Below are 23,289 nucleotides of genomic sequence, written 5' to 3'. Positions count from 1 at the left end.
CAAACTAAGTAAACTAATAACAGAATTTCCTTTATTAAATTCTAAAATAATTCTCTGAACTTTGCTTATAAAAACCTATATTCTGATAACTATAACAAATCCTTTAAAAAATGCAAAACGTATCTTTTCAGCAATACCAAATGCGCTGGCAAGCAACAGTTAAGTACAAGTTAAATTAATACAAGTTCACGCTAATAACCCAATTTTTGCAATGTTTGGTTATTTTAACCAAAAGACAAAAGAAAGGATACAAATATACAATGTAGTTACACAGCATGCAACATACTGACAAAACCTTTGACATAACAGAGAAAAGTACGACATTACCTCGTTGGTGTACTGGACGGCAAGCTGTACGAGCTCCACGAACTCGCGACCCTTCTTCTGCAGCAGGAAGACACAGTCCTTTGACCAACGAGCGTGTTCGATCCACACATTGTCCTCCTTGTCCCAGTGACGGAGACCTGTTACAAGAAAGGTGCACAATTCATAATTATTTTCTTTTTTGGACATTAAAAAAATGTTTAAATTCAGATTTTTAGTTTGTCTTTTTCAGCATTAGTAACGCAAAAATGATAAGTTACCCACCAATTCCACAATGGAAACACCTCACACAGTCCCCAAATCCTGAAAAATTTAAAATCAATAAATTTAGGTATATAATTATTTATATATTTATTATTTATACAATTCACAAATGCATACTATTAAACTTCGAATGACAACGCATCTTAATAATACAATGTGCCTTACCTGCAAAGTAGAACCCTGCTTCTGCCAGCTCAATCGGTGTATGACTGGAGGTGTTTGGCCAGCCATTGTAACTGTTCTCACGTGTGGTCTTCGGTGCATATTGCGGATGCTTTGGCATTGAAGTCTGGATTCCTGTTAAGTGGTTTGTTTGCATTTAATGTATGAACATGCAACACATTTCTGTCGGGTTTTGATTATTGGCATATTTCCTGATCAACACTATAATTTTATTTTCAAATGATGTAGAATTCTTTTATCTAAAGTTACATAAACAATAATGATATACATTTTCAAAATTGACTTTGGGCAGAGAAATAATTTTAACAATGTCATAATCTTTCAAGGATGTTTGAATGTAAAGTCTGCAAATAATTAATTTACCAGCCAGCACTTAACCATAAGGACAGAAAACCCAGACATATAATCAATTTTATAGAAGTTTCTAAATGTTAAAAAGCCTACCCTACTTAATCCTTTCATGCCATATAATTTTCTCTTGAGCTCCTAAAAAACTCTCCAAACACCCTTACCCAGCCCAGTCCTGTTCTGTGTTGTTGGTTGCCCACTTTGTCTATTGTTATCATTATCATTGTTGACATCCTCGCTGTAATTTGGCACTTCACAATCCGGAATTGCATCCAAAAAAGCTTCTTTCTCACTCAATGGACCAAATGAAGTAGCTGGGACATTGTATTCGGCATTTTTCTTGAAGAACTTGCAGTGTTGGTTGATTCGTTTGTGAACTGCCATGGGATCATCTTTTTCTGTCCATCCATAGCGGCGAATGCCACAGCAATAACAGACAACACCATCTCCGTCAGAAGCATAGTAAAAACTAACATAACAAAACAATTCAAACTTTAGCACACAAATGAGAGAGAAAACCTACAAGAAACTTGACTCATACGAAATGAAACATGAAAATAGTCAAATACATGTGTACACATATGACATGAACATTGTATGGTTTTGTAAATACGTCTGTCTCTATCTAACAAAATTAATAATCTCATTTGCAAATGTTTCGATGTATGTATTATGATAAATACGCACCCAGCAGCAGCAAGCTTGATCAGGTATGGTTTGTTTTCCCTTGGGTAGGTCCTCAGTGTGCAAAGACGGAGAAGCTCATATCGCATGGATATCTGAGGTCTTGGTGTATTCCCCTCTGCAATCTGGGTAATGATCGCTACTAAAGGTGGAAACTGGTCAACATAGTGCACATCTATCTCTACTTTCGGAACAGGGAGATTGTGCAAAGGCAACCAAGAAACCTTTCTTAGACTTTCAATATCAGATTCCAGCAAAGTTAGATCGTATTGTTTCCCACGACTTTGTTGATCCTCTTTGACAAATTTTCTTTCAAAACAATTCAGGAGAGAATTGTCTTGTACACTTTTAACTTGCGAGTATCTCTCAAAGTTGTTTGGAGGATTTGGTAGTACTTTTAATGTAAATTGCGGCATCTTATCTATAACAAAAAAATATAATAAAATACTGATATTTAAAATTCATGCATCTTCATTTTCGTTGTAAAAGATTATTTCATCACCAACTTAAGATTAATATCAAAATTGGACATGTACATTACCAAGGCATTGACACATTGACATCAAAATGTTTCTACATTTACAAATTCAGGCACACAGACAATGACTGCTTTAAAGTACCTTCATGTGAGACGTCCTTTGTTTTTTCTGGGTTAGGCAAACAAACAAAAGTTTTATCCGGCCCAACGCTCATTTTATAAAAAGTTCCCATATCACAACCTGCAGCTAAACATAAAGTATTTATACATCTCAGTTTGTTAATCTGCTAATCTATTTTTACTTGATCAATGTGTTCAAGGTAAATGAGTTTTAAATTCAGTACTTTATAGTTAAATGAAATAGTTACATTATTAGATGGCCTTAATTCATTTAAGTTAACTATGTTTTACCCTTATGATATTTTAAGGTTTTTAGGATTTGTTTAGAACTTTCTATTTATTTTTTGTATAACAAGATTTTTATAATATTATATTCTAAAGGCAAATTACAGCAAATAAAGACATAATCATACACATGCAAAATGTGTTCATACCACAGTTTCCATGGTCTTCCCTCAGGTCAGACAGCACACTTTCAGTATCACAGATTTTTGCTTCATTTGCTTTTAAAAATGTGGAATGCAAATGAAGGTCTATTTCAGACCCAAAATTAACCAGGTCAACTTCCGATTCTTCATCAGCTTCTCCATCTTGCACATCATTTTCAACATACAATTCTTCACAAGTACCATTTTTTCTTGATATGGCATTTTGGACATCCGATACATAATATTTGTTGTTTTTTTGCGTCAAATCAGCATCAGTGTTTGTATTTTTTGGTTCTGTGAAATAGACATCTACAGTGTAATGTATAAAATGAAACATCATAATTAACATTGATAAAACATCAATTTATAAGACAACATTTAGTACTTCCCAAATTTGTTCCATATTAAGACTTAACAGTGTGGGTATTTTTTAAACCATGTCAAGGTCAATTATATATATATATATCAACAGTTCAATGAAAGTTATAAACAGCATAAGGTACCAGCTCAAATGATAAATTTACTGGTACCTTAAATCCAAATACCTTGACCTTTGACATAAGGACTAGTCTATAATTTTTGAATTTGAAGACAAAACTGTTCAAAAACTTACATAAAATAGTTACAAATATTACCTAGAAGGTCCTTGAAGTCTTCAATATCTGGAGGATCTTCTTGATCTCCGAGATCCTTGATGTAATCATCATTTGTTTTCGGAGTGTCATTGTGTACGAGCAGATCCTCGACACCATTTGATCCCGGTGTGACATCAGACTTTGGTTTCAATCCAAAGCAAATACTCCTTGTAGGATGCGATAGTCTTTCCATTGTAACACACATGTACATGACATCGATTTGAAATACAGTAAAAAAATTAGCTGTCATTGGTGGGCATTGTGCGCCACTGTCTTTTCTCACTGATTCAAGGCAACTCGACTCATGCATCCACCTTGTTGTCACTTTCTCATTTTGTCTCAAAATTTTAAGTCCTTTTTCCACACAATCATGACAAATCCTTGGCTTTCTACACAAGTCCTTTTTATCTCTAAAAACCCCATCATTTTTTGCCTTCTGCAATTCTTCCTCTTGTGTTTCAGGTTCATTCAATTCATATTGATCCAAATCCTCGAGAATCCAGTCTGTGCAGAAAATAAAGAAATGTGAAGTACTAATACATTAAAATTAAAATTAAACAAGCTATCACTTTAAGTGTTGAATGCCCCCGAAGTGACACTCAAGTGTGATTCAAAGGTCATTTAAAATGGGAAAAAATATGTGTGGATAAAGAAAGGAATGTTTATGAACAAGTAATTATATAAAACAGTAATAATCTCTCATTGATGTTTTGCAACACGACATGAGATCTATGCATGGTCACTGTAAAATGTCACTGCTGCTGTTGGTCTTTTGCCAACTTAACAAAAGAAATACATTTGGTCAAGACAAGAACCTCATGTGCAAGAGAGCTACTGGTACCATATTTTAATACTTTACCACTGAGCTATTGGGGCTTTACCTGCATGTGTATCATTATAAGTGCGTTAAAACTGTTATTGAGTACGTAGTGCTAAAGTGATATAAAAAAAGCTAGTTAATGACTGCAAAAAGGCAAAGTTGTATTTATGATGATATGAAGTAATCTACACTAATACAGTGAACTCGACAGTTCCGGGTCAGTAAAGAAATAAACGAAGCGTGTCTGTTGGAAAGGAAACAATAGAAAATTAAAACTACATAAAGTGATGAACAAATACTTAATCTAGACTGTGATGCTATGAAACACTTGTGTTTCTTTGTTGAAATGATTCATCAGTGTCTGCAACTGGAAGCTGTAAATATGACAGTTTCGGGTCGGACTCGTCACTTCCGGGTCACGTTAAAAATACACATTTCTGAAGGCAGGGGTAATCTCAAACAATTTTTATAATCAGCTGTGAGTAGGATTATTGGTCTCAGTAATTAGCAACAGTACATTTGTTAAAGGAACGGGTCATTTATTTAACATTTTCTTTGAAATTTAAAATTATAACACATTTATTATTAAACTACTGAAAAACAACAAAATATAACTGAATAAACGAACACATTATTCTCTTTACATTTCTCAGTAACTTTTCAAAGATAAATAAAAATAACTTGATGAACAACATCTTTAAATGTATAACTTCATAAGACAAGAAAAACACAATGGTATTTCAATATAGTAACATTATGTACATTTCTGATCTGTTTTTTCTTTCTAAAGTATTCTACTTTAATACAACCATCATTCCAGAACCCTCTTTCAGTGCATTAAGTAGGGTTTTTAACTGAGATGAAACCATCTTTATGTTTTGTTTTGCATATATAAAATAAGAAGCTGGAAGAACCACTCCCCCTCCTTCTTCATTTGGTGCAGGCCATGGTGGGAAGCTAGGAACTGGTTCTCCTGTTGCTTCAGCAAATATTTCACCACCTTCGTCCAAAACAGAGCGAAAAAGTCCTGCCAAAGACCTTGGAACATGTCCGATCGGCAAATCAGCAATATCACTTAATTTAATAAACCTTTTGGTATCGGTTACCATTTCATGAACATTCTGTGGAAACTGGTCTAATGATGGTATCCAAACCAAACAAGCATTCAAGTCTTTAATGTTTGTATACTCTCTATCAACTATTAAACGCGTTGGTTGTTTTGTAAAGGGTGGCCTAATCTTGTATGCATGGTAACCCTTAATAACTGATTTGTGTAACTCAATGACAGAAAAATCTGGTCCACTATAATCGCTTTCATTAAATGTACTCTCCGAAACCCCCGCCTGTGGATCGTACTCCGGTGAATCTTTTAGTGACTGAAAATAAATACACAATGCAACATGAATGGAAAATTAAACAATGCCCACAATTTTACATTGTTAGTGTTAATTAATTTATCCAAAATATGAATAAATTTAGTTTTTTGGAGACAATTATTAGCACATTTTTTTTTATTTTAACAGTTTGAAGGAGCTTTTTACCCCGTCTTCAGTGTGCAGTCAGGGCATTGGAAAGGTTCATCTTCGGCAACAGAATCGGCAATACAGTCAGAGTGCAACCAACCATCACAAATGTCGCACTGTATCCATATACTTTCTCTATCTATCTCCAACTCCTCTTGCCATGTCATTAAACAACCTTTGCAAAATTCTAAGTCCTTAGCTATGCCTCGTTTGTCGTTTGTACATGTTTCACTTTTCTTTCCCTGGGTTTTCTGTGTGTTCATGTTGGCAGTTACTTTAACTTTTGATTGTTTTGTTTTCATTTTCTTATAATAACATGATTTTGATTTTTTCTCTCTCTCTGCAAATGTTTTTATCTTTTCCAACTCCCTCAGAGACATTTTCCTTATTGTGTCTTCTGATGTGAGATTGTCTGGCAAGTCTTCAAGTATTCTTCGGCGCTTTGTTTTATTGCCTGCATGTAGTTTTGGATAAACAAGAGCTTCACTTACAGCCGGTGATATATCTGTGCTACTTTTGGAAACATCCAAAGCTGGGGAGAGGTATGAGTCGCTGTTGCTGGTTCCAGAAACAACATTTTCTAAATCAATGCCCACTGCCTGTGTTGTGTCTTCCCGGTTTGTTTCTTTATTGTGGTGTCCAATTCCTAGTGACAATACAGTTGAGGCCAACAGATCCAGACCCTTTAATGCTGAGTTTTCAGTTTGCTCTGAAACATCTGATGTTCTAGGGTGCGCCTTACTATAAAGTTTTTTGTACACTTCAAAGCAAGGGGAGCTTTCTTGAACATCATACCCTTCAACTACTCTATCTTTATATTTCCGCCTAACAGGTGTTGCCAGGGCACATTCTAAAGCTTCAAGGGCACCTTCAGCCTTATACTGTTCTGATGCTGTTGTTTCATTGGCGGGTATGCTTTCCCCAGATTTGTGTCGTTCGGCAATTCTTGTACTTTCACTTGCGAATGTAAGTGCTGGCTTCAATGCTTCACTGCTGATGGCGTTGCTGTCTACAGGATATATTCCCGATGACTCGATATGACCCGGAACTGTCGATGACCCGGAACTGTCGAGTTCACTGTACATGTATGTGATGGTCCTAAACAAGTGCATTAATTATGAAGTGAATTGGATGAACTGTATTTTATAGTAATTTTGACAATTTCAAAGGCCATAATCATACATTAGTCCAAATAATTGTACGTTGACGGATTTTTTTTAGAATTTTGATATGGCAAATCCTTCACGACGTTAGGGATTGGAAGAATCCCGTATAACACGTCTATTATTTTAGACCTATTTTAGTAATTTAGATCATTTCGAGATTTTCTGACTTTGTAAAGTGCCGTAATTCATAGTTATTTATGCTAGATAGTTGGTATGAGTGACCCCTTTGATGAATCTGAAGAAAAATATATATATTTTAGGTTTATTTTAGGTAAAATGTCACTCAATTTTGTAGAGGTCAAAATTCAGCACATTCCCTCCAAGTCACTGTGTTTTAGACTACACAAACTTCTATTTTTAGGAGCCAATCGGACCATTTCACACCCTCGAATCGACTTCTGACAGCGAATGCTACCTCTATTTGTTTTTCGCAGGCTGTTCAAGCTCTTTAGTATTATATCCTGGGGGGAGAAACTTCATTGTTCAATTTTGACAGCAGTATTTCGATTTATTTTTTTGGTTTATTTTTGCCTCCAATTTGCGGTATGTCGTAAAGGATACTAAATATTCGGCGAAAACCGGCTTTTTCCGCCATCCAAGTTTTTGTTTGCGCGGAAACTGCCTACGTTATTCGGAGACATCGGAGTGACAATGCTTTTTTACGAAAAAAACCCGACTATTTTCGGAAACGTTCGCCTGATATCGCCGACAAAATTTTACCACTTACAGTATGACAGCGCTAGAACAAAATTGGGAAACCAGTAAACCACCCCCCACGAAAAACTCGCCGGATTTACACGAATTGGAATCAAAGTGCTGAAAGCACTGATGGACTAGTGCTTCATTTAGGGGAATGTTGATAACCATGTTCTAAGCATTAAACAAATCGGCTCACATCACAAGGGGTCACTGTTTAATGGGCTAGCTTAAACTTTAGACTAAAACTGCTTGCAAGCTGCAAAGGAAATTTTAAAAGTGTGGGTAGAGGGAGGGGGGGGGGGGGGCTAAAGTGTTTAATCAGATAAAGTCATAGTTCTTTTGAAAATCTCAATGTCGTTAAATCAGACCTAAACAAATTAATTTACGTGGTTGGCGTATGTTAACCAAAGTACACATACTTGTTTAATTTGATTAAATCATTTTATATCAAAGGTTTGTTATTTGCAGTTTCAGAGAAGATTTTCAATGATGTAATTATATCCTATATAGAAAACCTGTCACCTCTTTTTCAGGGGAGCTTTAAACCACAGGGCCATACTTTGGATAATATTTGTAAAAGACATCAATAAATGCAACAGTAGGCCATTCTTGTATTGTCCTCTGTCTCTGTCCTGATAGCTCCCTATCTCAATAGTTGCAAATGGTTGTAGGTTCATGATTCTCCTGGTCATTGGTCATACAGAAAGATGTTGAATGAAGAATCAAGAAGTTTTCATTTCAGGCACTCCGAATTGTATAGAACTGTAACATTTGGAGTGCCTAGAATTTGTAAGAATCCTAGGCAACATGTATCAGGTGTTGCAGTACATTTACTTTACTACAAATACTTTTACCCGTCCTTGTAAATCTAAAAAAGCTTTCATTTCGCAAAAGTAGTTCATTTATTAAACTATAATAAGGTTAATAAATCAGAGTTTGAATAATTCTGATATTTAAATGTGCCTTTAATTGCAGTCCAACTCATGATGTCAATTGAGCTGGTTAAGCAATACTGCATTTCCTTGGTGTGGGGATTGCATTATATACTTGAATAAACAAACAGTTTTTGCGTTGGAAAGTACAATGTATTGACAATGTTACATGCAATTTTCTTGACCTGACTCCATCCAAGCCTTAAATCTTAGATCAACATGTACTTGGGGCTATGTGTTTTATCAATGAGAACTATAAATTATGTTCAATTTAGTGCCACTTATGATATATCATTCCGAATACAAAAACACTAGCATTTTCTTTAAAACCACTAGCATTAATATCCTATGTTATGATAAAACCATTGCCAAGGTGGTAATTTGAAAACACTAGAAATTTTATCTGGTCAGGGTTTGACATAGTCTTTCTAGGCAGCTGGACTTGTTTTGCAGTTACTTTGAAAATCTTCAAAAGCTAAACTGATCAAGACTGGAGCAAAATCCTCGCAATACCAAAAAGGATTTTAAAGACTTACGAGATCATTCTCATATCACCAATACCATTAGTTTTTATCTACAAACTTAAGTCAACATAAACATGTTTTACATTAATATTGCAATGAATAAAACATATTGCAATAACATAGCAATCAAGCCTAAACATGATATTTCAACATTTTCCAGATAAACAATAAATAAGTTTACTTAATAATTTTCTCGATACTTACACAAGCTAAAAAATGGTCTCTTTTTGAATACTTCACATATTTCATGGCTTCCATCATTCAAACTAACATTTCGCTTGTTATTTCAATATTCAATGATTTGGTAAACATTCATAAATAATGGTTAAAATTAAGATTCATACTAATCATGCCTACCAAAAACACCTGACTGACCAATTAGAATCCAATTTCGGCAGGGCTTATTGGTGGTTCAGTGAAATCAACCATGACCTCCACAATCTGCACTGATCAACAGTAAATGCATTGTTTCCATTGTTCTTATTTTCATAAAGTTAGAAAACAACTGCAGTGAATAAAATTTATTCCTTATCACTGAGAGAAAGTTTAGAATGAACGAAGCCGACGGTTACATTTAGTGGGATATCAAATCCTACAAATGTATTCATCATTTTATGTAACCGTATTTAGTATAAATGTTAAAGTTTTGAAAGTCTAAAAAGTTTCAATTTTTGTATATTTTGTGCTTCATTTAATTTCATTGAAATTTGTTTTTCTTAGTGTTCAATCCCAAGCATACTTGTTCACATTTAAGTGCAAGAAAAGTCTCTAAATTATGATCTGAATAATTTTTTATATTAATGTTAGGTCACATAAAAGATAAACAATGTATTGTGCTTTTTAAAAATAACAGTTTTTCATCTGTTTAAAATTATTTCAAATGCTGTGCATTGAAATTTGATTATGAGTTTAAACTACGACAGGAATAATTCAAGGGAATGTTGTTTTTTTTGTGATTTCTAGCATTTAAATTGTCTGAATCGCATGAATATTTATAAATTACGTAAGGTACCGGGTATTCTCAAATTGGTCACACTTGTTGAACTTTGTACTGTCTTCTTTTGTCTGTCTCAAATTTAATACAGCATTGGCTTCACCTGTTGTTTATTAAAGGGACTGTACACCAGAATGGCACCAAAAAAGTTGGATTTTTTTCATTAACGAATCTAAGGACATTTTTTTTATAAACAATTTTACTCTTTGATATCGTTATTGTAAATAAAATACCAAAATGTAAAAAAATTGCAGTGCAGTGTCGAATCCACTATGCTATGAAGACCACAGGCATCTGAATCATTGTTTGTCACTAAAATGTTGTTTAAAACCATTTTGGGTACATACAATGAGATAAACAACACATATGAAGGTATTAAGTGTCTTTGATATACAAAAAAGAAACTGTCCGAACTCTTAGGTGCTGTATTACATCAATCATATCTATTTCTAATCAGTGCTTTTGTCATAGATATCCTTTGCTTTAAATTATATTTATGTGCATGCATGTTCACTGCATAAATATTTGCTGCAACTTCTGAGAGGCTGGTGCTAATCAGGTCATCTTGAATCTGATTCAATTGATATGTGTTTTAGTATCATTTTAAGACACGCACACTTGTGCTATTTTTTCCTCTCAGTTTTTTTTTATAAATTTTCATCTTAAGATCTTTTTAAGATACGGTCAAGATTAGCGCCAGCATTCCAGTTTTTAAATGTGTATACTATATGTGATATCTGTATTTTTGTCTTAATCATGTGCTAATTTACTTTTAGTTAGATACAAATTTTTACATATTTTATATGTACATATGTATTAGTATGTGATATCTATATTTTGTCTTTAATAATGTGCTAATTCTTAATTAGATTCAATCTCTTTAATACTTAAATATTTTATATAGATATATGCTTGTAATAATATATATATATATATGTAGTCGGTCAATAGCTATTCATAGCTAATGTTTTCTCTGTTATGTCATACCGACTGAAAATAAAATTTGATTTGATTTGAATTGATTTGATTTTTGACAAAAATATAGTAAGTTTTGAACTAAAATAAAGTCATTTTCGTGGAAATGAGATTTTGATAAAAATCTGAAAATAGGGCGGAAATAACATTTTTGACGAACATGTGGTTGGTTTTGGATAAAATAAAGTTATTTTCGCGAAAATAACATTTTTAAAAACAGGGGGAAAATACCTTCTTCTGTTGCCGTAAATGACAATTGTTAATCCAAAATATAAAAAAATAAAAATATTTGGTCTACATAACACATATGACAGGTGCATTAGTGTTTCGAAACAATTGTGTTTTTAAGAAAATTAAACAATGATTACTGAAAGGTTTTTGACATGTTTCTGTTGATCACACCTCCATCCGAAATGTGCAACATCAAAGCGGTTATACACACTTGTTTGTCATTAAGTATATTTATTTATTTATTAAAGTCTCATCCACATATATTCAAATCAGTTAAAACATAGTATGTACAAAACAGGATATATATATGCGGCCATTCAAATATAGAATTACAAGAGACTATAAAACTTTTACATAACATTTCACAGTGTGCAAACTGCTTCAAACAACACATATGAATACATTATATATCATTGTATACTTAGACACAATAATACACTAAAAAGTAGGTTGAGTCATTTAATCGTGACACTAGGTGTCTAAAAGAAGTCTTAAAAGCGAGAAGAACATAAAATGTAACAGCTGTATCTTTGGTGCTTTAAATAAGCTCTGGTAAGAAATATTTTAATAAACCATGTATCACCTCTAACTAGGTTAGGAGCGAACAGATTAACTGACTCATCCTACCATTATATAAACAGGTTGAAAATTATAAAATACAAAGACATGTTTCATTTTTTAAAACATCTGATATTATTAAAATACTAATAAAGAGCTGAATAAGTACTCAGGCATCATGAATATGACTATCATGATAACTGTATACATATTCAGAACTGACTAGCATACATATTTTTGCTATACAACATCAATCGTAATAACTCGGCCATCTCCGGCAAGCTTCGAGATAGACCTCGTAAATAGTAGTAAGGATATACGAAAGTGCGATGCGGCTGCCGGCGATTAACACCGTTTTCAATCCGCGTAAAGAAGGCCCATTGTAACAACAAGGAAATGGATTGTGTTAAATTAAATGTGCTTGTTTAAGAGAAAATATTTATTGTAACCTCAAAGAATGTTCGTTTTATGAATATTTAGATGTTTCCTTATAGTTGAAGCACTCTATTTCCTCTAGAAAAATCGTGAGCACACAGAAAATGTACTTGACAGTCATTGAAATGATCATACGGTTCATGGCATGCATGAATCATTACATCGGATTAAATGCATGCATGGACTAAATGCCAACATTTTCTCAACAGTTATAGGAATACCCTATGAAATGTAAGTTTTAAGTCATACTTTGCCGTGTTATTTTTCACACCATGCCTTGCCATTAATACAACATTACTATTCTGTAAAATCATTGATTGCCTTGTGCAGAGTTTTGTGGGTTGTGGTAGGATGGGTGTGAGCTTGGCACCCAGTCAGCTTTACCAGCTGAAATCTATGCATACCTTTACTTCAGCATTGTTGGGTTTGGGCTGCAGATTTTTTTGTGTAAACAGTTCTGTGGGGTTGGGGTGGGGTGGTGACTATCCACGCAGTAAGCTCAATTGTTAGAGTACCAGTACAACGTTCATGTGGATATGCACCAGACAATTGTAACCACGGCCCCCCAGGTCTGGTGAATAGTGGGGACTTTGACTTTCAGTACAGCCAACCCCGGCTAAAATCCCCACCCTGCGCGGACGATCCAATGGCAAAATCCCTGCCAAATGCCCCCACACCCCAGGGACTCTAGGTAAGGTCCATTCCCCTCTATATTTTAAGCGAACATAAAACCACCGCATTCACCCAGCACTGCAGGGCCACCTGATAGGTAAATCACGGCCCATTTCCCCGGGTTAACCCCAGTATTCCCCCGGACCTGGAGTGGGGGGGGGGGGTGTTACAATTGACTGGTGCACTAAGTTGACAGAACTTGTCTTAAAATTGTATTTGTTCAAGGCAGATCATGCTTCACTTTACCACCTAAGCTGTGGATAAACCCACTCATTAGAAGTTTCCTTACACATTATATTTGTCTTAATCTTTAATTATTAGTCTCAATATCTTTGAGTAAATTGTCATTTTTTATTAAAAACAACAACACCAAAAGAGTACCTGATAAGATACTCAACTGATTTATTTTTTTGTAAATAAAGGCCTTAAACAAATATTTAGCCAGGTTACTAAGCTTTTCAGCAATGTATACCAGACTTTTTTCAATAATACTTAATCTATTTTGAATAATTAGCCTTTAGATCACTCTTCATCAAATGACTCTTTTATGTCCAACTCCATAAAATGCAAACAAGAATAATTACAGTTTGGATCAACATGTCTCTTAAATTTATTTTTAATATTAGTCAAGTAATAACAGAGCCATCTGTATGCAATCCAATGTAAAATTAATGATAAATTAGGTTTTGCTCCCATTTTTACTTTCATTTCTGTGCCAAGCCCTTTTAAGTGCATTGAGTCTTTTGGGAGACTTCACAATATTTCTGGCGTTTAATCCCCATATATGGCTTTAAGTTGCCATACAAATTTAAGTCTTCATTATAAAAAATACTGTATGTCTCCACTTTAACCATAAACACACAATGAGAGGACTATTTAAAGCATTACCATGTGTCAGAAATATAGATATTTCTTTGCATTTTATTTGTCTAAATGTATTACCGGTCTCTTTAGCAATATCCTTGTGCCTCTTTGAGTACTTGGCTTGACAGTTTGGTTTTAATTACATTGTTTTGAATGTTTTATTTGTACACAACAATGATGATGATGATGATGATGATGACACTATGCTATGCCAAAACCTCAACACATTTTCTTCAAACAAAAAAGGACAGTCATTCAGAATAACTTTTATTACATCATTTGAGAAAATAAACTCATACAATCAACGAAATAAACATGCATCTTTAAAATCACAAGTCATGTTATGTGTTCGTTAAATTTAACTTAATAAAGAAAATAAATTGTGGTTGCAGTAAGCAATGCGCATCACTTCTAATAAACATTCCAACAGACTGAAAAATAAATCAACACAAATGGAAAAATTGTTTGCAAGTCAGCTAGTATCTTATTTTATGCCTTATCAGATTGCTATGCAAGCTGGAAGCTTACAAAATCACTCTTAAGTCTGTTGCCTAAGTAGAAACAAGTATGGACATCCTTTTCCTGAGGTCGAGAGAAAGTATCTTGGAGGTCTTGAACTCACAACCTTGAATTTGAGGCTTATCCTGTAGACCACTTTGACCTTTTCACATTTTAAAGAGCCCAGTTTACAATATGGCATTTGCAAGGATGTGCCCTATTAACAGATTTTCTGAAATCTTAAGAATTGAACTGAACAAAATAGTTCTCCTTTATTTGGTCTGCCGATGCCATCTGTTTCTGTTTTTGTAGTTATCTTCCCTCCATAATATAGGAAAACCCTTTTAAAATATATGTTCGGATTTATTTAATAATCACGGACCAACAGATGACTTTTATCTTCAACTTCACATCAGTATGTAAGTCATCAAATATTTGAGATGACAAGATGTTCCACTGAACGCTTTGTTTCCATCTTGCACTCATTTTTCCAAGGTAGGTGTTGCAGTTGTGTTAGATGATTTCCATGCATTGCAGGTCAATCCTCATACAATGGCATTTTTGATTACATTCGGAGTCCAGTGCCTGAAATAGAAAACAGAAAATACAACAATAATAGGAATTATATTTTCAGATCAATTATTTTAAAAGCCTGTACAAGAACAGAAAAGTATTCACAAAACATTAAGTGCAACACCAAAGCTGCATCCTCACAGTTTTACTGTTCTGACACCTTTTTTATTTTTATCTTTAAACGAGCCAATTGGCAATTATTGTGCAAATGTATGGAAACCAGTGATATTAGACTGCTGACATAATATCAGATCACAGTCTTTCATATACAAGTTTAAAAATTTGGTAAAAAATCCCCCAACTAGTCATATAAGGTCACACATAATAGAACAGATTTCAATTGTTTGGAAAATATTTTTTTTTGCTATTGCTTTAAGCCATATAATCAATTATATTTGTAATTTTAATTTAATTACTCCTTTGGGCTTTTGAAGAATGACCAAGAAGAACTGTCAATCTGTGAGAGAGCAGCTTTTAGCTCTGGATTACTGGTAAATAAAAAAAAATGAAATGAAATTGTTATCATGTTTAAATTTATCTACAATGTTGATATTTTAATACTGTCAATCCTTGTTGGTTAATTGTACAAAAATGCAGGTACTTTTGGGCTTAAACCAATAGGATACTTGACTGTTAAATTATTGTCCTAATTTCGAAAATAGCACAACCATTACCTCATCTGCCTATTTTCATTAGAAGAAGCCGGGAATCAGAGTCAGCTGTACCCCTGGTACCATACTCTTCTCTGAAAATGACAATAAGATTAAATTTTAAATGTCTGCATTTCATTGGCACAGTAAAAATGTCAGCATTTTTCAATGTTTCTGCATCACCGCCATGGTGGATATCATAGAATTTAGTCTTGAAAGAAATGTATGCTGGTTTATGCATTCAAACTCATTTTGTTTAACCAATAGAATGAAGATCTAATTTATTTAGAGAACTATATTAGTGAGCAGGCCGAGGCATTCAATTGTGCCATTACATTAAGTTGTTCGATACCAACACTCACGGACATATAAACCATACATCCTTGGCTAAAAGAATGTAAATTTTAATTATAAAAAATGAAAGTTAATGATATGAAATGTATGAGATAAATACACTGAGAAAGAAAGTCTAACCTATTATCGATCTAAGTAAAGTCAGATTCAGACTTATTTGTTATTAAAAAAAAATCAAATAGAGTATTTGTTTTCTTATTTTTTGCCACTGATCACTGGAGCTTCAAAATTGTTATTTACTATATTTGAATCTGTCAAATGAAAGAAGACTTTACCCCACCCACTAAGAATTAATGGCATTTCCAATTAGTTTCTCATTAGGGCTCTTTTAAAACAATTTTTATATTTTATTAAAATACAATAAGTATAAAAATAACACTTACACACAAATAAGTGGTAAAAGTTCGCTCCTTATTCTGTCTTTGGACTAACATATCTCTTGGTTGTTTGAACATCTTCTTGGTCGGCCATGATGGACTATTTTCTTACGACCCGTATTATATCCGAGGCCATATCTTGATACTAGCCGAGGAGTTCCGATTGATACAACATATTGTTTCTAACGGTTAAAATCTCATGACAGGTTTTGGCTTATGTTCTAGTTAAATCTGGATGGGTGAATATAAGTATGAACTTATCATCATCATTTAAACTACCATAGTTTGAAACTAACGTTTTACATTTATCAATGAGTAACTTTCTATGCTCATTGTATGTTGGATAATGTAGAATAACATGTTTTTCAGACTCGACAACATCAGTGCAGAAGGGGCATACCCTTTCCATTTCTGGAATATTCTGATAACGACCTGTTTCAATACTCAGGGGTGCAACCCCGCATCTAAACTTAGCTAGAGCAGATCTATGTGGAAAAGAAAAACTCAATTTACACTACAGTTTAGTTTCATATGAGTGCTTATACCATTTATATGTTCTAAGTTTTCTAAAGTTTATATTCACATCATTCTTCCATAACTCAACATGTTTTTTTTAAACATTGCATCTGTCAGATCTGAAACAAGTTTACTATATGAAAATGGTAGCTGGAGATATGAATTCAGATTCAGAGACAACAATTTATCCTTTACAGCAAATGCCCAATTTCTACATCTAATATTTCCTTTTACTGCAGCCCAATCAAATACTTTCTTGCTAATTTTTGAGACATCTATTCCAATGATTACAGACTGATTTCCATTGATCAACAATGATTGGTTTCCAATCCATATCTCCATAAACTGCAGCATTAGGGGTATATTTGCCTGTGCATAGGAAAAACCTCATTGCTCTGTGATGTATTGCATTTATACATGAAAAAGACCTTGTTCCCCAAACAGCAGCCCCATATGTTATTATAGGCACTACACAGGAGTAATAAAGCTTTGAATACACGTCAAATGGAAAACCACCATTGTTTTTTAAACTTAGCGATGAGAAGTCCCAAGGCACGACCAGCACTTTGGGCAACAATTTTAGCGGTTATATTAAAGTCTATATGTTCTGTGAGTGTTACACCAAGATATACATATCTATCTGAATATTCTATAGTGGATGTACCACATTTAAAAAACATAGTCAGAACGTTTCACTGAATTTGGTCTAAAATGTACAACATTCATATCGTTTGAATTGCACCAAGAATTTAAAGTTGATAACATGGCTTGCAGGTCATTTGCATTCTCTGCTATAAGAACAATGTCATCTGCATATAGTAGTATACACAATTTTTCATTGCCTATTTCTATACCTTTTCCCAAACTTTTAAGCATTTATGTGAAGTCATTTAAGTATAAACTGAAAAGTACAGTTGACAAAGAACAGCCCTGTCGCAGGCCAGTATTTATGCTAAACCATTCTGTATAGTGGCCATTGATTCGGACACAGGATGAAATATCGTGATACAGGGATTTCACTGCTGAAAGCATTTTGGTTGTCATGCCAATATTTTCCAAATATTTTCCAAAGCAAATTTCTGTTGACCGAGTCGAACGCTTTACTAAAATCAATAAAAGCACAAAAAGTACATTGCTTATTTTTCTTTCGTGTGTCAACAAGATTTGTCAAACTCGAGATATGATCTATTGTACTACGTTTCTTTCGGAAGCCGTTTTGCTCATCAGCAATTTGATCATTATCATCAGTCCATTTTACAATACGTTCATTCAATATGCTGGTATACATTTTGTACATACTAGGAGCTAGTGTAATGCCTCTATAGGATAGGGGGTCGTTTGGATTTTTACAACTAGATTTAGGAATCGGGTTTATAATACTTCTGGACCAAAGCTTCGGTATTATTCCAGTATGAAAACATACATTAAAAAGACTATGTAGAACTATAATGGCAGTTTCATTTTTCAGAGTTTCGGATGGTATACAGTCAACACCTGCTGCTTTACATTGCTTAGCATTCCCAACAGCTTTGACAATTTCATTAATACTTATACCAACATCAAGGTCAAAATTAACAGCATTTGGTACATTTCCCATATTCGTTTCATTCATGTGTACATCATGTTCAACGTTTAGTAACTTACTGAAATCTTTTTGCCATTTTATAAGTACAGTTTTAACATCATCAGATACACTTCCATCCTCAAGTACAACATGCATTGGTATTGAATTATTACGATCTGATACAATCCCAATTTTACTAATCTTTTTCCAGAACTCTTTTTGATCATCTTCTAAATCAAAGAGCAAATCACTCTGTGTTTTGTGCCAGTGTGCACGTTTGCATTTTTGAACCTTTTTATCAAATTGTTCCCTAATACTACAATAATCATGTTTTAACAAAGTTTTTGTAAATCTATTTTGACATTGCATCCATTTCTTTTCTGCAGCATGAACAAGATTAAACATATCACTCAATTCATCATTCCACCAAGGTTTAGGCTTTCTAAAAGAATTATTTTTACATACACCAGGTTGAACAGTTTTATATGGCAATTTACCATACATTTCATTTTTAACAATATTACACCAACCATCATATGCTAAGCGGATTAAGTTGATGACAATGACCCATAATACAAGACCGTTATTGCTACTGCAGCAGGTACACGATAAAACTAAAGTGAACAATCAAAGATATGTCCTACAACTTAAAGGAGATGCCGGCATGTATGCCTATGACAGGCTGAGCCTAAAATGTAAATCGTGGTGTGCTCGTCGAATGAGTATAACTTGTAACTAGTATAACCCGATGGCGAGGGTTAAAAAGCTCAACCAAACACCCATGCAAATGGGTCGAGTAGAAGAAAGTTCTGTGTTTTCGGATAGTTTTTCGCCAAAAGTAACCAATTTTATATCCAAATGTTATTTTCGCGAAAATAATTTTATTTTATCCAAAAATTTACTACATTTTTGAAAAAAAAACTAACCATATTTTCAGATTTTTATCAAAATGTTATTTTCACAAAACAACTGTATTTTATTCAAAACTAACTACATTTTTGTCAAAAATGTTATTTTCGCCAAAACTTTCGCGAAAAACCTTTATTCTAGCCCAAAACTAACTACATGTTTGACAAAAATGTTATTTTCGCCAAAACTAACCCTAACTATTTTCAGATTTTTACCAAAACTTATTTCCGCGAAAATAACTTATTTTATCCAAAAACTAAGTACATTTTTGTCCAAAATGTTATTTTCACCAAAACTTACCCTATTTTCAGATTTTTACCAAAACTTATTCCCCCCCCCCAAAAAAAAAAAATAATAATAATATTTTAGCCAAAAAATAACTACATTTTTGTCAAAAATGTTACTTTCACCCATGTATTTAATTTATTTGAAGAAAACATCAATGAGCCATTATTTTGTTAAATAGTCCACATACCGACATGTATGGAGCTGCAAATCGCACAGAGAACAGCTAAGAGCTGAAACAAAGGATAACAAGTAATTATTTCATGGTCATGATTGTAAACAAGAGGGCCATGATGGCCCTAAATCGCTCACCTGAGTAAAAAATACCATTATTACCACTATACAATGTTACACAACAAATACCTTTTTTACATCTCTATTTAACACAGGTGACCTTCATGGCATGGTCAATTTTGTACCAAGTGGTATAATTTCAACAATCTTGGTAGAGAAACATTTGACAATGCTACACACGAAATATATAAGCTTGATATTTGTTCTCAAAGCATAGTCCAGCTGCAGCTTAAAAAATAAGGTCAAACAGGGTTGGGCCAGCTTTGACCCCAGGGGCATAATTTGATCTTGGTGCAGGACCAGTTTATGATGTTACATACAAATTATTTAAGGTCTTGGCCTATTGCTTTCAGACAAGAATATTTCCAAAGATTTCACTGTACTAGTATTGTATACAGGAAACTTGTAACCTCCGGGCGTGGCCAGTTTTGACCTCAGGGGCATTGTCTGTTATGCTTTTGGCCAGTAGAGCTAAACATCAACCATCCTTCTTAAACGGACTTAATACAGTTGCCTACATACTAATCAGACAAGATTTTTTTCAAAGTGTATCCAATCCTACCTCTTACCTATTCTACCTATTAATATAGTGAATGAAGTATAAAAAAATAATTCTTTACATTCAATAAAGTCAAATTCTTATGAATCAACATCTTTAAAGTATTTAAAAGCATTCCAGCGGGCAACTGGCAAAATGTTCACTCGATTCATTCAAATATCTTGGATGTTGTGTGATCCATTTCATGGATTTTGGCCAATGTTGGGAGTTTTTGGACAACTCCTTAACAACACCAAAATCATCATTTAAGATATGACTGACCTTAACTTTTGTCTTTAAACGAAAAATAGGCAAGCTTACATGAGAAAGAAATCAATTCTCATAGGTGATAAGTTAAGAAGAATACAATATACTTTAAATAACATACCTTTTGACCGAAACTGTAAAACTCCCCGATCCAGGCAAATACATAGCAGGTCAGCAAAATAAACATCTATCTGAAATATTTTGTAAAATATGAGCATTCTTTTCAACTCCTTCGAATATCAAAGATGAAAATAAGAACATTATATAGAACTTTAGAGACGAACGCAATGGCGACAGAGGAAAAACAACAATGGTCACCTGTAGGGGCTGATGAGTTATTTTACCTTTATGTAATCAGCAAATGGCAGATTGGTTTGGCGTCACGTTTCAAGTTATCTTGTTGTCCTCTTTTGACTCGTTCATCAACTGAAGGATCAGAATTTGTTTACAATTTGAAAGTCAACAAATGCAATGATTTCATTCAACACCCTGACAGTTCTGGAGAAGAATGAGAGTCTGAATGCATCACAGTTGATGTAATCTTGGTAGAGCTTGTGTTGGTGTTTTCCCTAAGTCCTTCTGTTGAGATGTTTGCATACAGATGGCCGTGTAATACAGAATAATGTGCATTTATAATTTGGTCAAAGAAATGGTCCGGTACGGCCAGTATTTCATACCCAACTGTATACTGCATACTACATGTATATTTTTTTTTTTATATTTCCGTTTGAAAATTAATGTTTTTTGGTTACAAACGGTTTAAGAAAAATGCTTAAAACATCATTTTTGAACTTAGATATAAAATCTGCGATCTATTTTTTGTCAGCAGTCTTATATAACTGGTTTACATGCGTTTTCGCAAAAATCGCTCGTTCTAAGGCAAAACATAAAAAGTTGTCAAAACGTTCAATCTGTGAGAATGCAGCTTTAATAGTGTGTGTGTGTGTGTGTGTGTGTGTGTGCGTGTGCGTGTGCGTGTGTGCGCGCGCGCTCATGGCTTAATTATAAGCGGAGGAGTTGTATATATTTAGTATTCTTTTGTGTTGTGCAATTTTGATTTAATCGTAAATACATGTAGTAGTATACTAACCTATATTATTGAATGTTTTGATTTGAATGCCTTTGCACAACATAGTTTTATGATATAATTCAACGGCTTACAGTCGCCACTGAGTAAGCGTCTGTCTATATATATTCGTGTTTTATTAAATTTCATAAAGATAATGCTTTTAATGTTAATGTTGTTTTTATACAGTACATATCGACTGAGATGAGCCTTATTCAAGATATAGATAAATAAATGCATACATACATAATTATGCGAGTTTATAATATCAGAAAGTCTTTCGAAAACATGACTAACTTCCTTTAATAGTGGATCATATGACGCTTGAGCTATAAATATACATAAACGCTCATCAAGGTGGAAAACCTCAACAAACTAAAAATATGAGCGCGGAAAAACCGTTGGAATTCCAATAAAAGGTATTTTGAGCGATGTCGTACATTTAGTCAATAACAATGTAAACAATAAAATGACACATAAAACGTGTTCAAATATAAATGACCGTTGAAATGAACAGAAACAACCTATACTCTTAGCATTAATTTAACATTCCTATTTGAGGTTAAAAACATTACGTTGTTATTATAATTGTATGTACCATTAACTTATGATATTAAAGAGCAAGGCCGGTATTCATAAAACAACAACAATAATTTCCTATCGTAAGACATTTTCCTTAGTTGAGTATCTCACTGATCATATGACATACTTAAAAAATAATATCAGAAATTGCGTTGCCATGTTGATTGTATTGATGTATATATTACATATATGTATATATATATATACATTTATTTCAAAAGCACTTATACTTTCTTGTAATTTTATTATTAAAAAAAAAATTTAAAAAAAGAAATCTACAAGTTAAAAAAGAAACTTAAGATGTTTTATGATCACCATCCATGACAACTGTATTGTTTTGAAAGAATTAGTCTTAATCATAATGTTTCAATATGGTTCTGCATACAGGGGCGGCTCTAGAATTTCGCGTTAGAGGGGGCGCACTTTAGAAGTGCAACAAAGAAAGTACACTCGCTTCCCAAAGAATACGTCCGATCAATATTTGGTTTAATTGGTTAATTGGGGCTTGAAGTCGTACCCTAGGAAAGATAGAGACATTTTAGTCTGAAATATGCATTAATGTGCAATATTTTCATGCAGATCATTGCATATTGAAATAAAAAAGTCAATTTAAACCGTTTTAGAGGGGGAGCGCACCGGATGCGCCTCCGTCCTAATATGCTTGTGGCATATACACGGGCACACATGCACTTACGCATGCACACACGCACGCATATTTAAATGTACGTTACGCGTCGCAAGCGTTCCGGGCGACCGGCCATTAAATTGTTTAAAGCATAAATAATAACTTTTAACGGGTTAGGTGTTTGAACTTATACTTATGCAGTGTCGTTACGGATTAGTTGTGTGTTGTTTTTTATTATTAATCCATACCTATATTTTACGAATTGGATTGCGTGGAAACGGTTAGTTCTTTATCACAAATATTTTATTAGGAACCGTTGCTAACGTATATTTTT

At 33.7% G+C, this 23,289-nt stretch overlaps 3 protein-coding genes across 5 annotated transcripts in view; all 3 read right to left on the bottom strand.

Moving 5' to 3' along the window:
- Window positions 1-23,289, bottom strand: part of LOC128238475 (uncharacterized) — a 39,245-nt gene that overhangs the window by 11,048 nt on the left and 4,908 nt on the right. For all 3 annotated transcript variants that reach the window (XM_052954435.1, XM_052954434.1, XM_052954433.1), the window contains exons 2-12: window positions 21,027-21,108; window positions 20,804-20,873; window positions 19,774-19,816; window positions 3,465-3,968; window positions 2,836-3,123; window positions 2,424-2,528; window positions 1,807-2,224; window positions 1,284-1,588; window positions 754-885; window positions 589-627; window positions 328-464 (exon numbers count right to left, since the gene is read on the bottom strand). In XM_052954435.1, the coding sequence (XP_052810395.1) occupies window positions 328-464; window positions 589-627; window positions 754-885; window positions 1,284-1,588; window positions 1,807-2,224; window positions 2,424-2,528; window positions 2,836-3,123; window positions 3,465-3,968; window positions 19,774-19,816; window positions 20,804-20,869 (2,037 nt within the window). In that variant the 5' untranslated portion in view covers window positions 20,870-20,873; window positions 21,027-21,108. The remainder of the gene's footprint in view (window positions 1-327; window positions 465-588; window positions 628-753; window positions 886-1,283; window positions 1,589-1,806; window positions 2,225-2,423; window positions 2,529-2,835; window positions 3,124-3,464; window positions 3,969-19,773; window positions 19,817-20,803; window positions 20,874-21,026; window positions 21,109-23,289) is intronic.
- Window positions 3,978-8,159, bottom strand: LOC128238478 (uncharacterized). The gene is made up of 2 exons (XM_052954438.1): window positions 5,826-8,159; window positions 3,978-5,660 (listed from the first exon to the last, which is right to left on the bottom strand). The coding sequence occupies exons 1-2, from the start codon at window positions 6,917-6,919 to the stop codon at window positions 5,654-5,656; spliced, it is 1,101 nt and encodes a 366-aa protein (XP_052810398.1). The 5' UTR covers window positions 6,920-8,159; the 3' UTR covers window positions 3,978-5,653.
- On the bottom strand, window positions 12,563-19,741 carry LOC128238477 (uncharacterized). Its single transcript, XM_052954437.1, has 2 exons — window positions 15,603-19,741; window positions 12,563-14,940 (listed from the first exon to the last, which is right to left on the bottom strand). Exon 1 carries the CDS (start codon window positions 18,891-18,893, stop codon window positions 17,778-17,780), a length of 1,116 nt encoding a protein of 371 aa, XP_052810397.1. The 5' UTR covers window positions 18,894-19,741; the 3' UTR covers window positions 12,563-14,940; window positions 15,603-17,777.

This window comes from Mya arenaria, chromosome 6, assembly GCF_026914265.1.
Source record: "Mya arenaria isolate MELC-2E11 chromosome 6, ASM2691426v1".
Lineage (NCBI taxonomy): Eukaryota > Metazoa > Mollusca > Bivalvia > Myida > Myidae > Mya > Mya arenaria.
The sequence above is the reverse complement of the archived record's forward strand: the minus strand, read 5'-3'. Positions and strand labels throughout refer to the sequence as shown.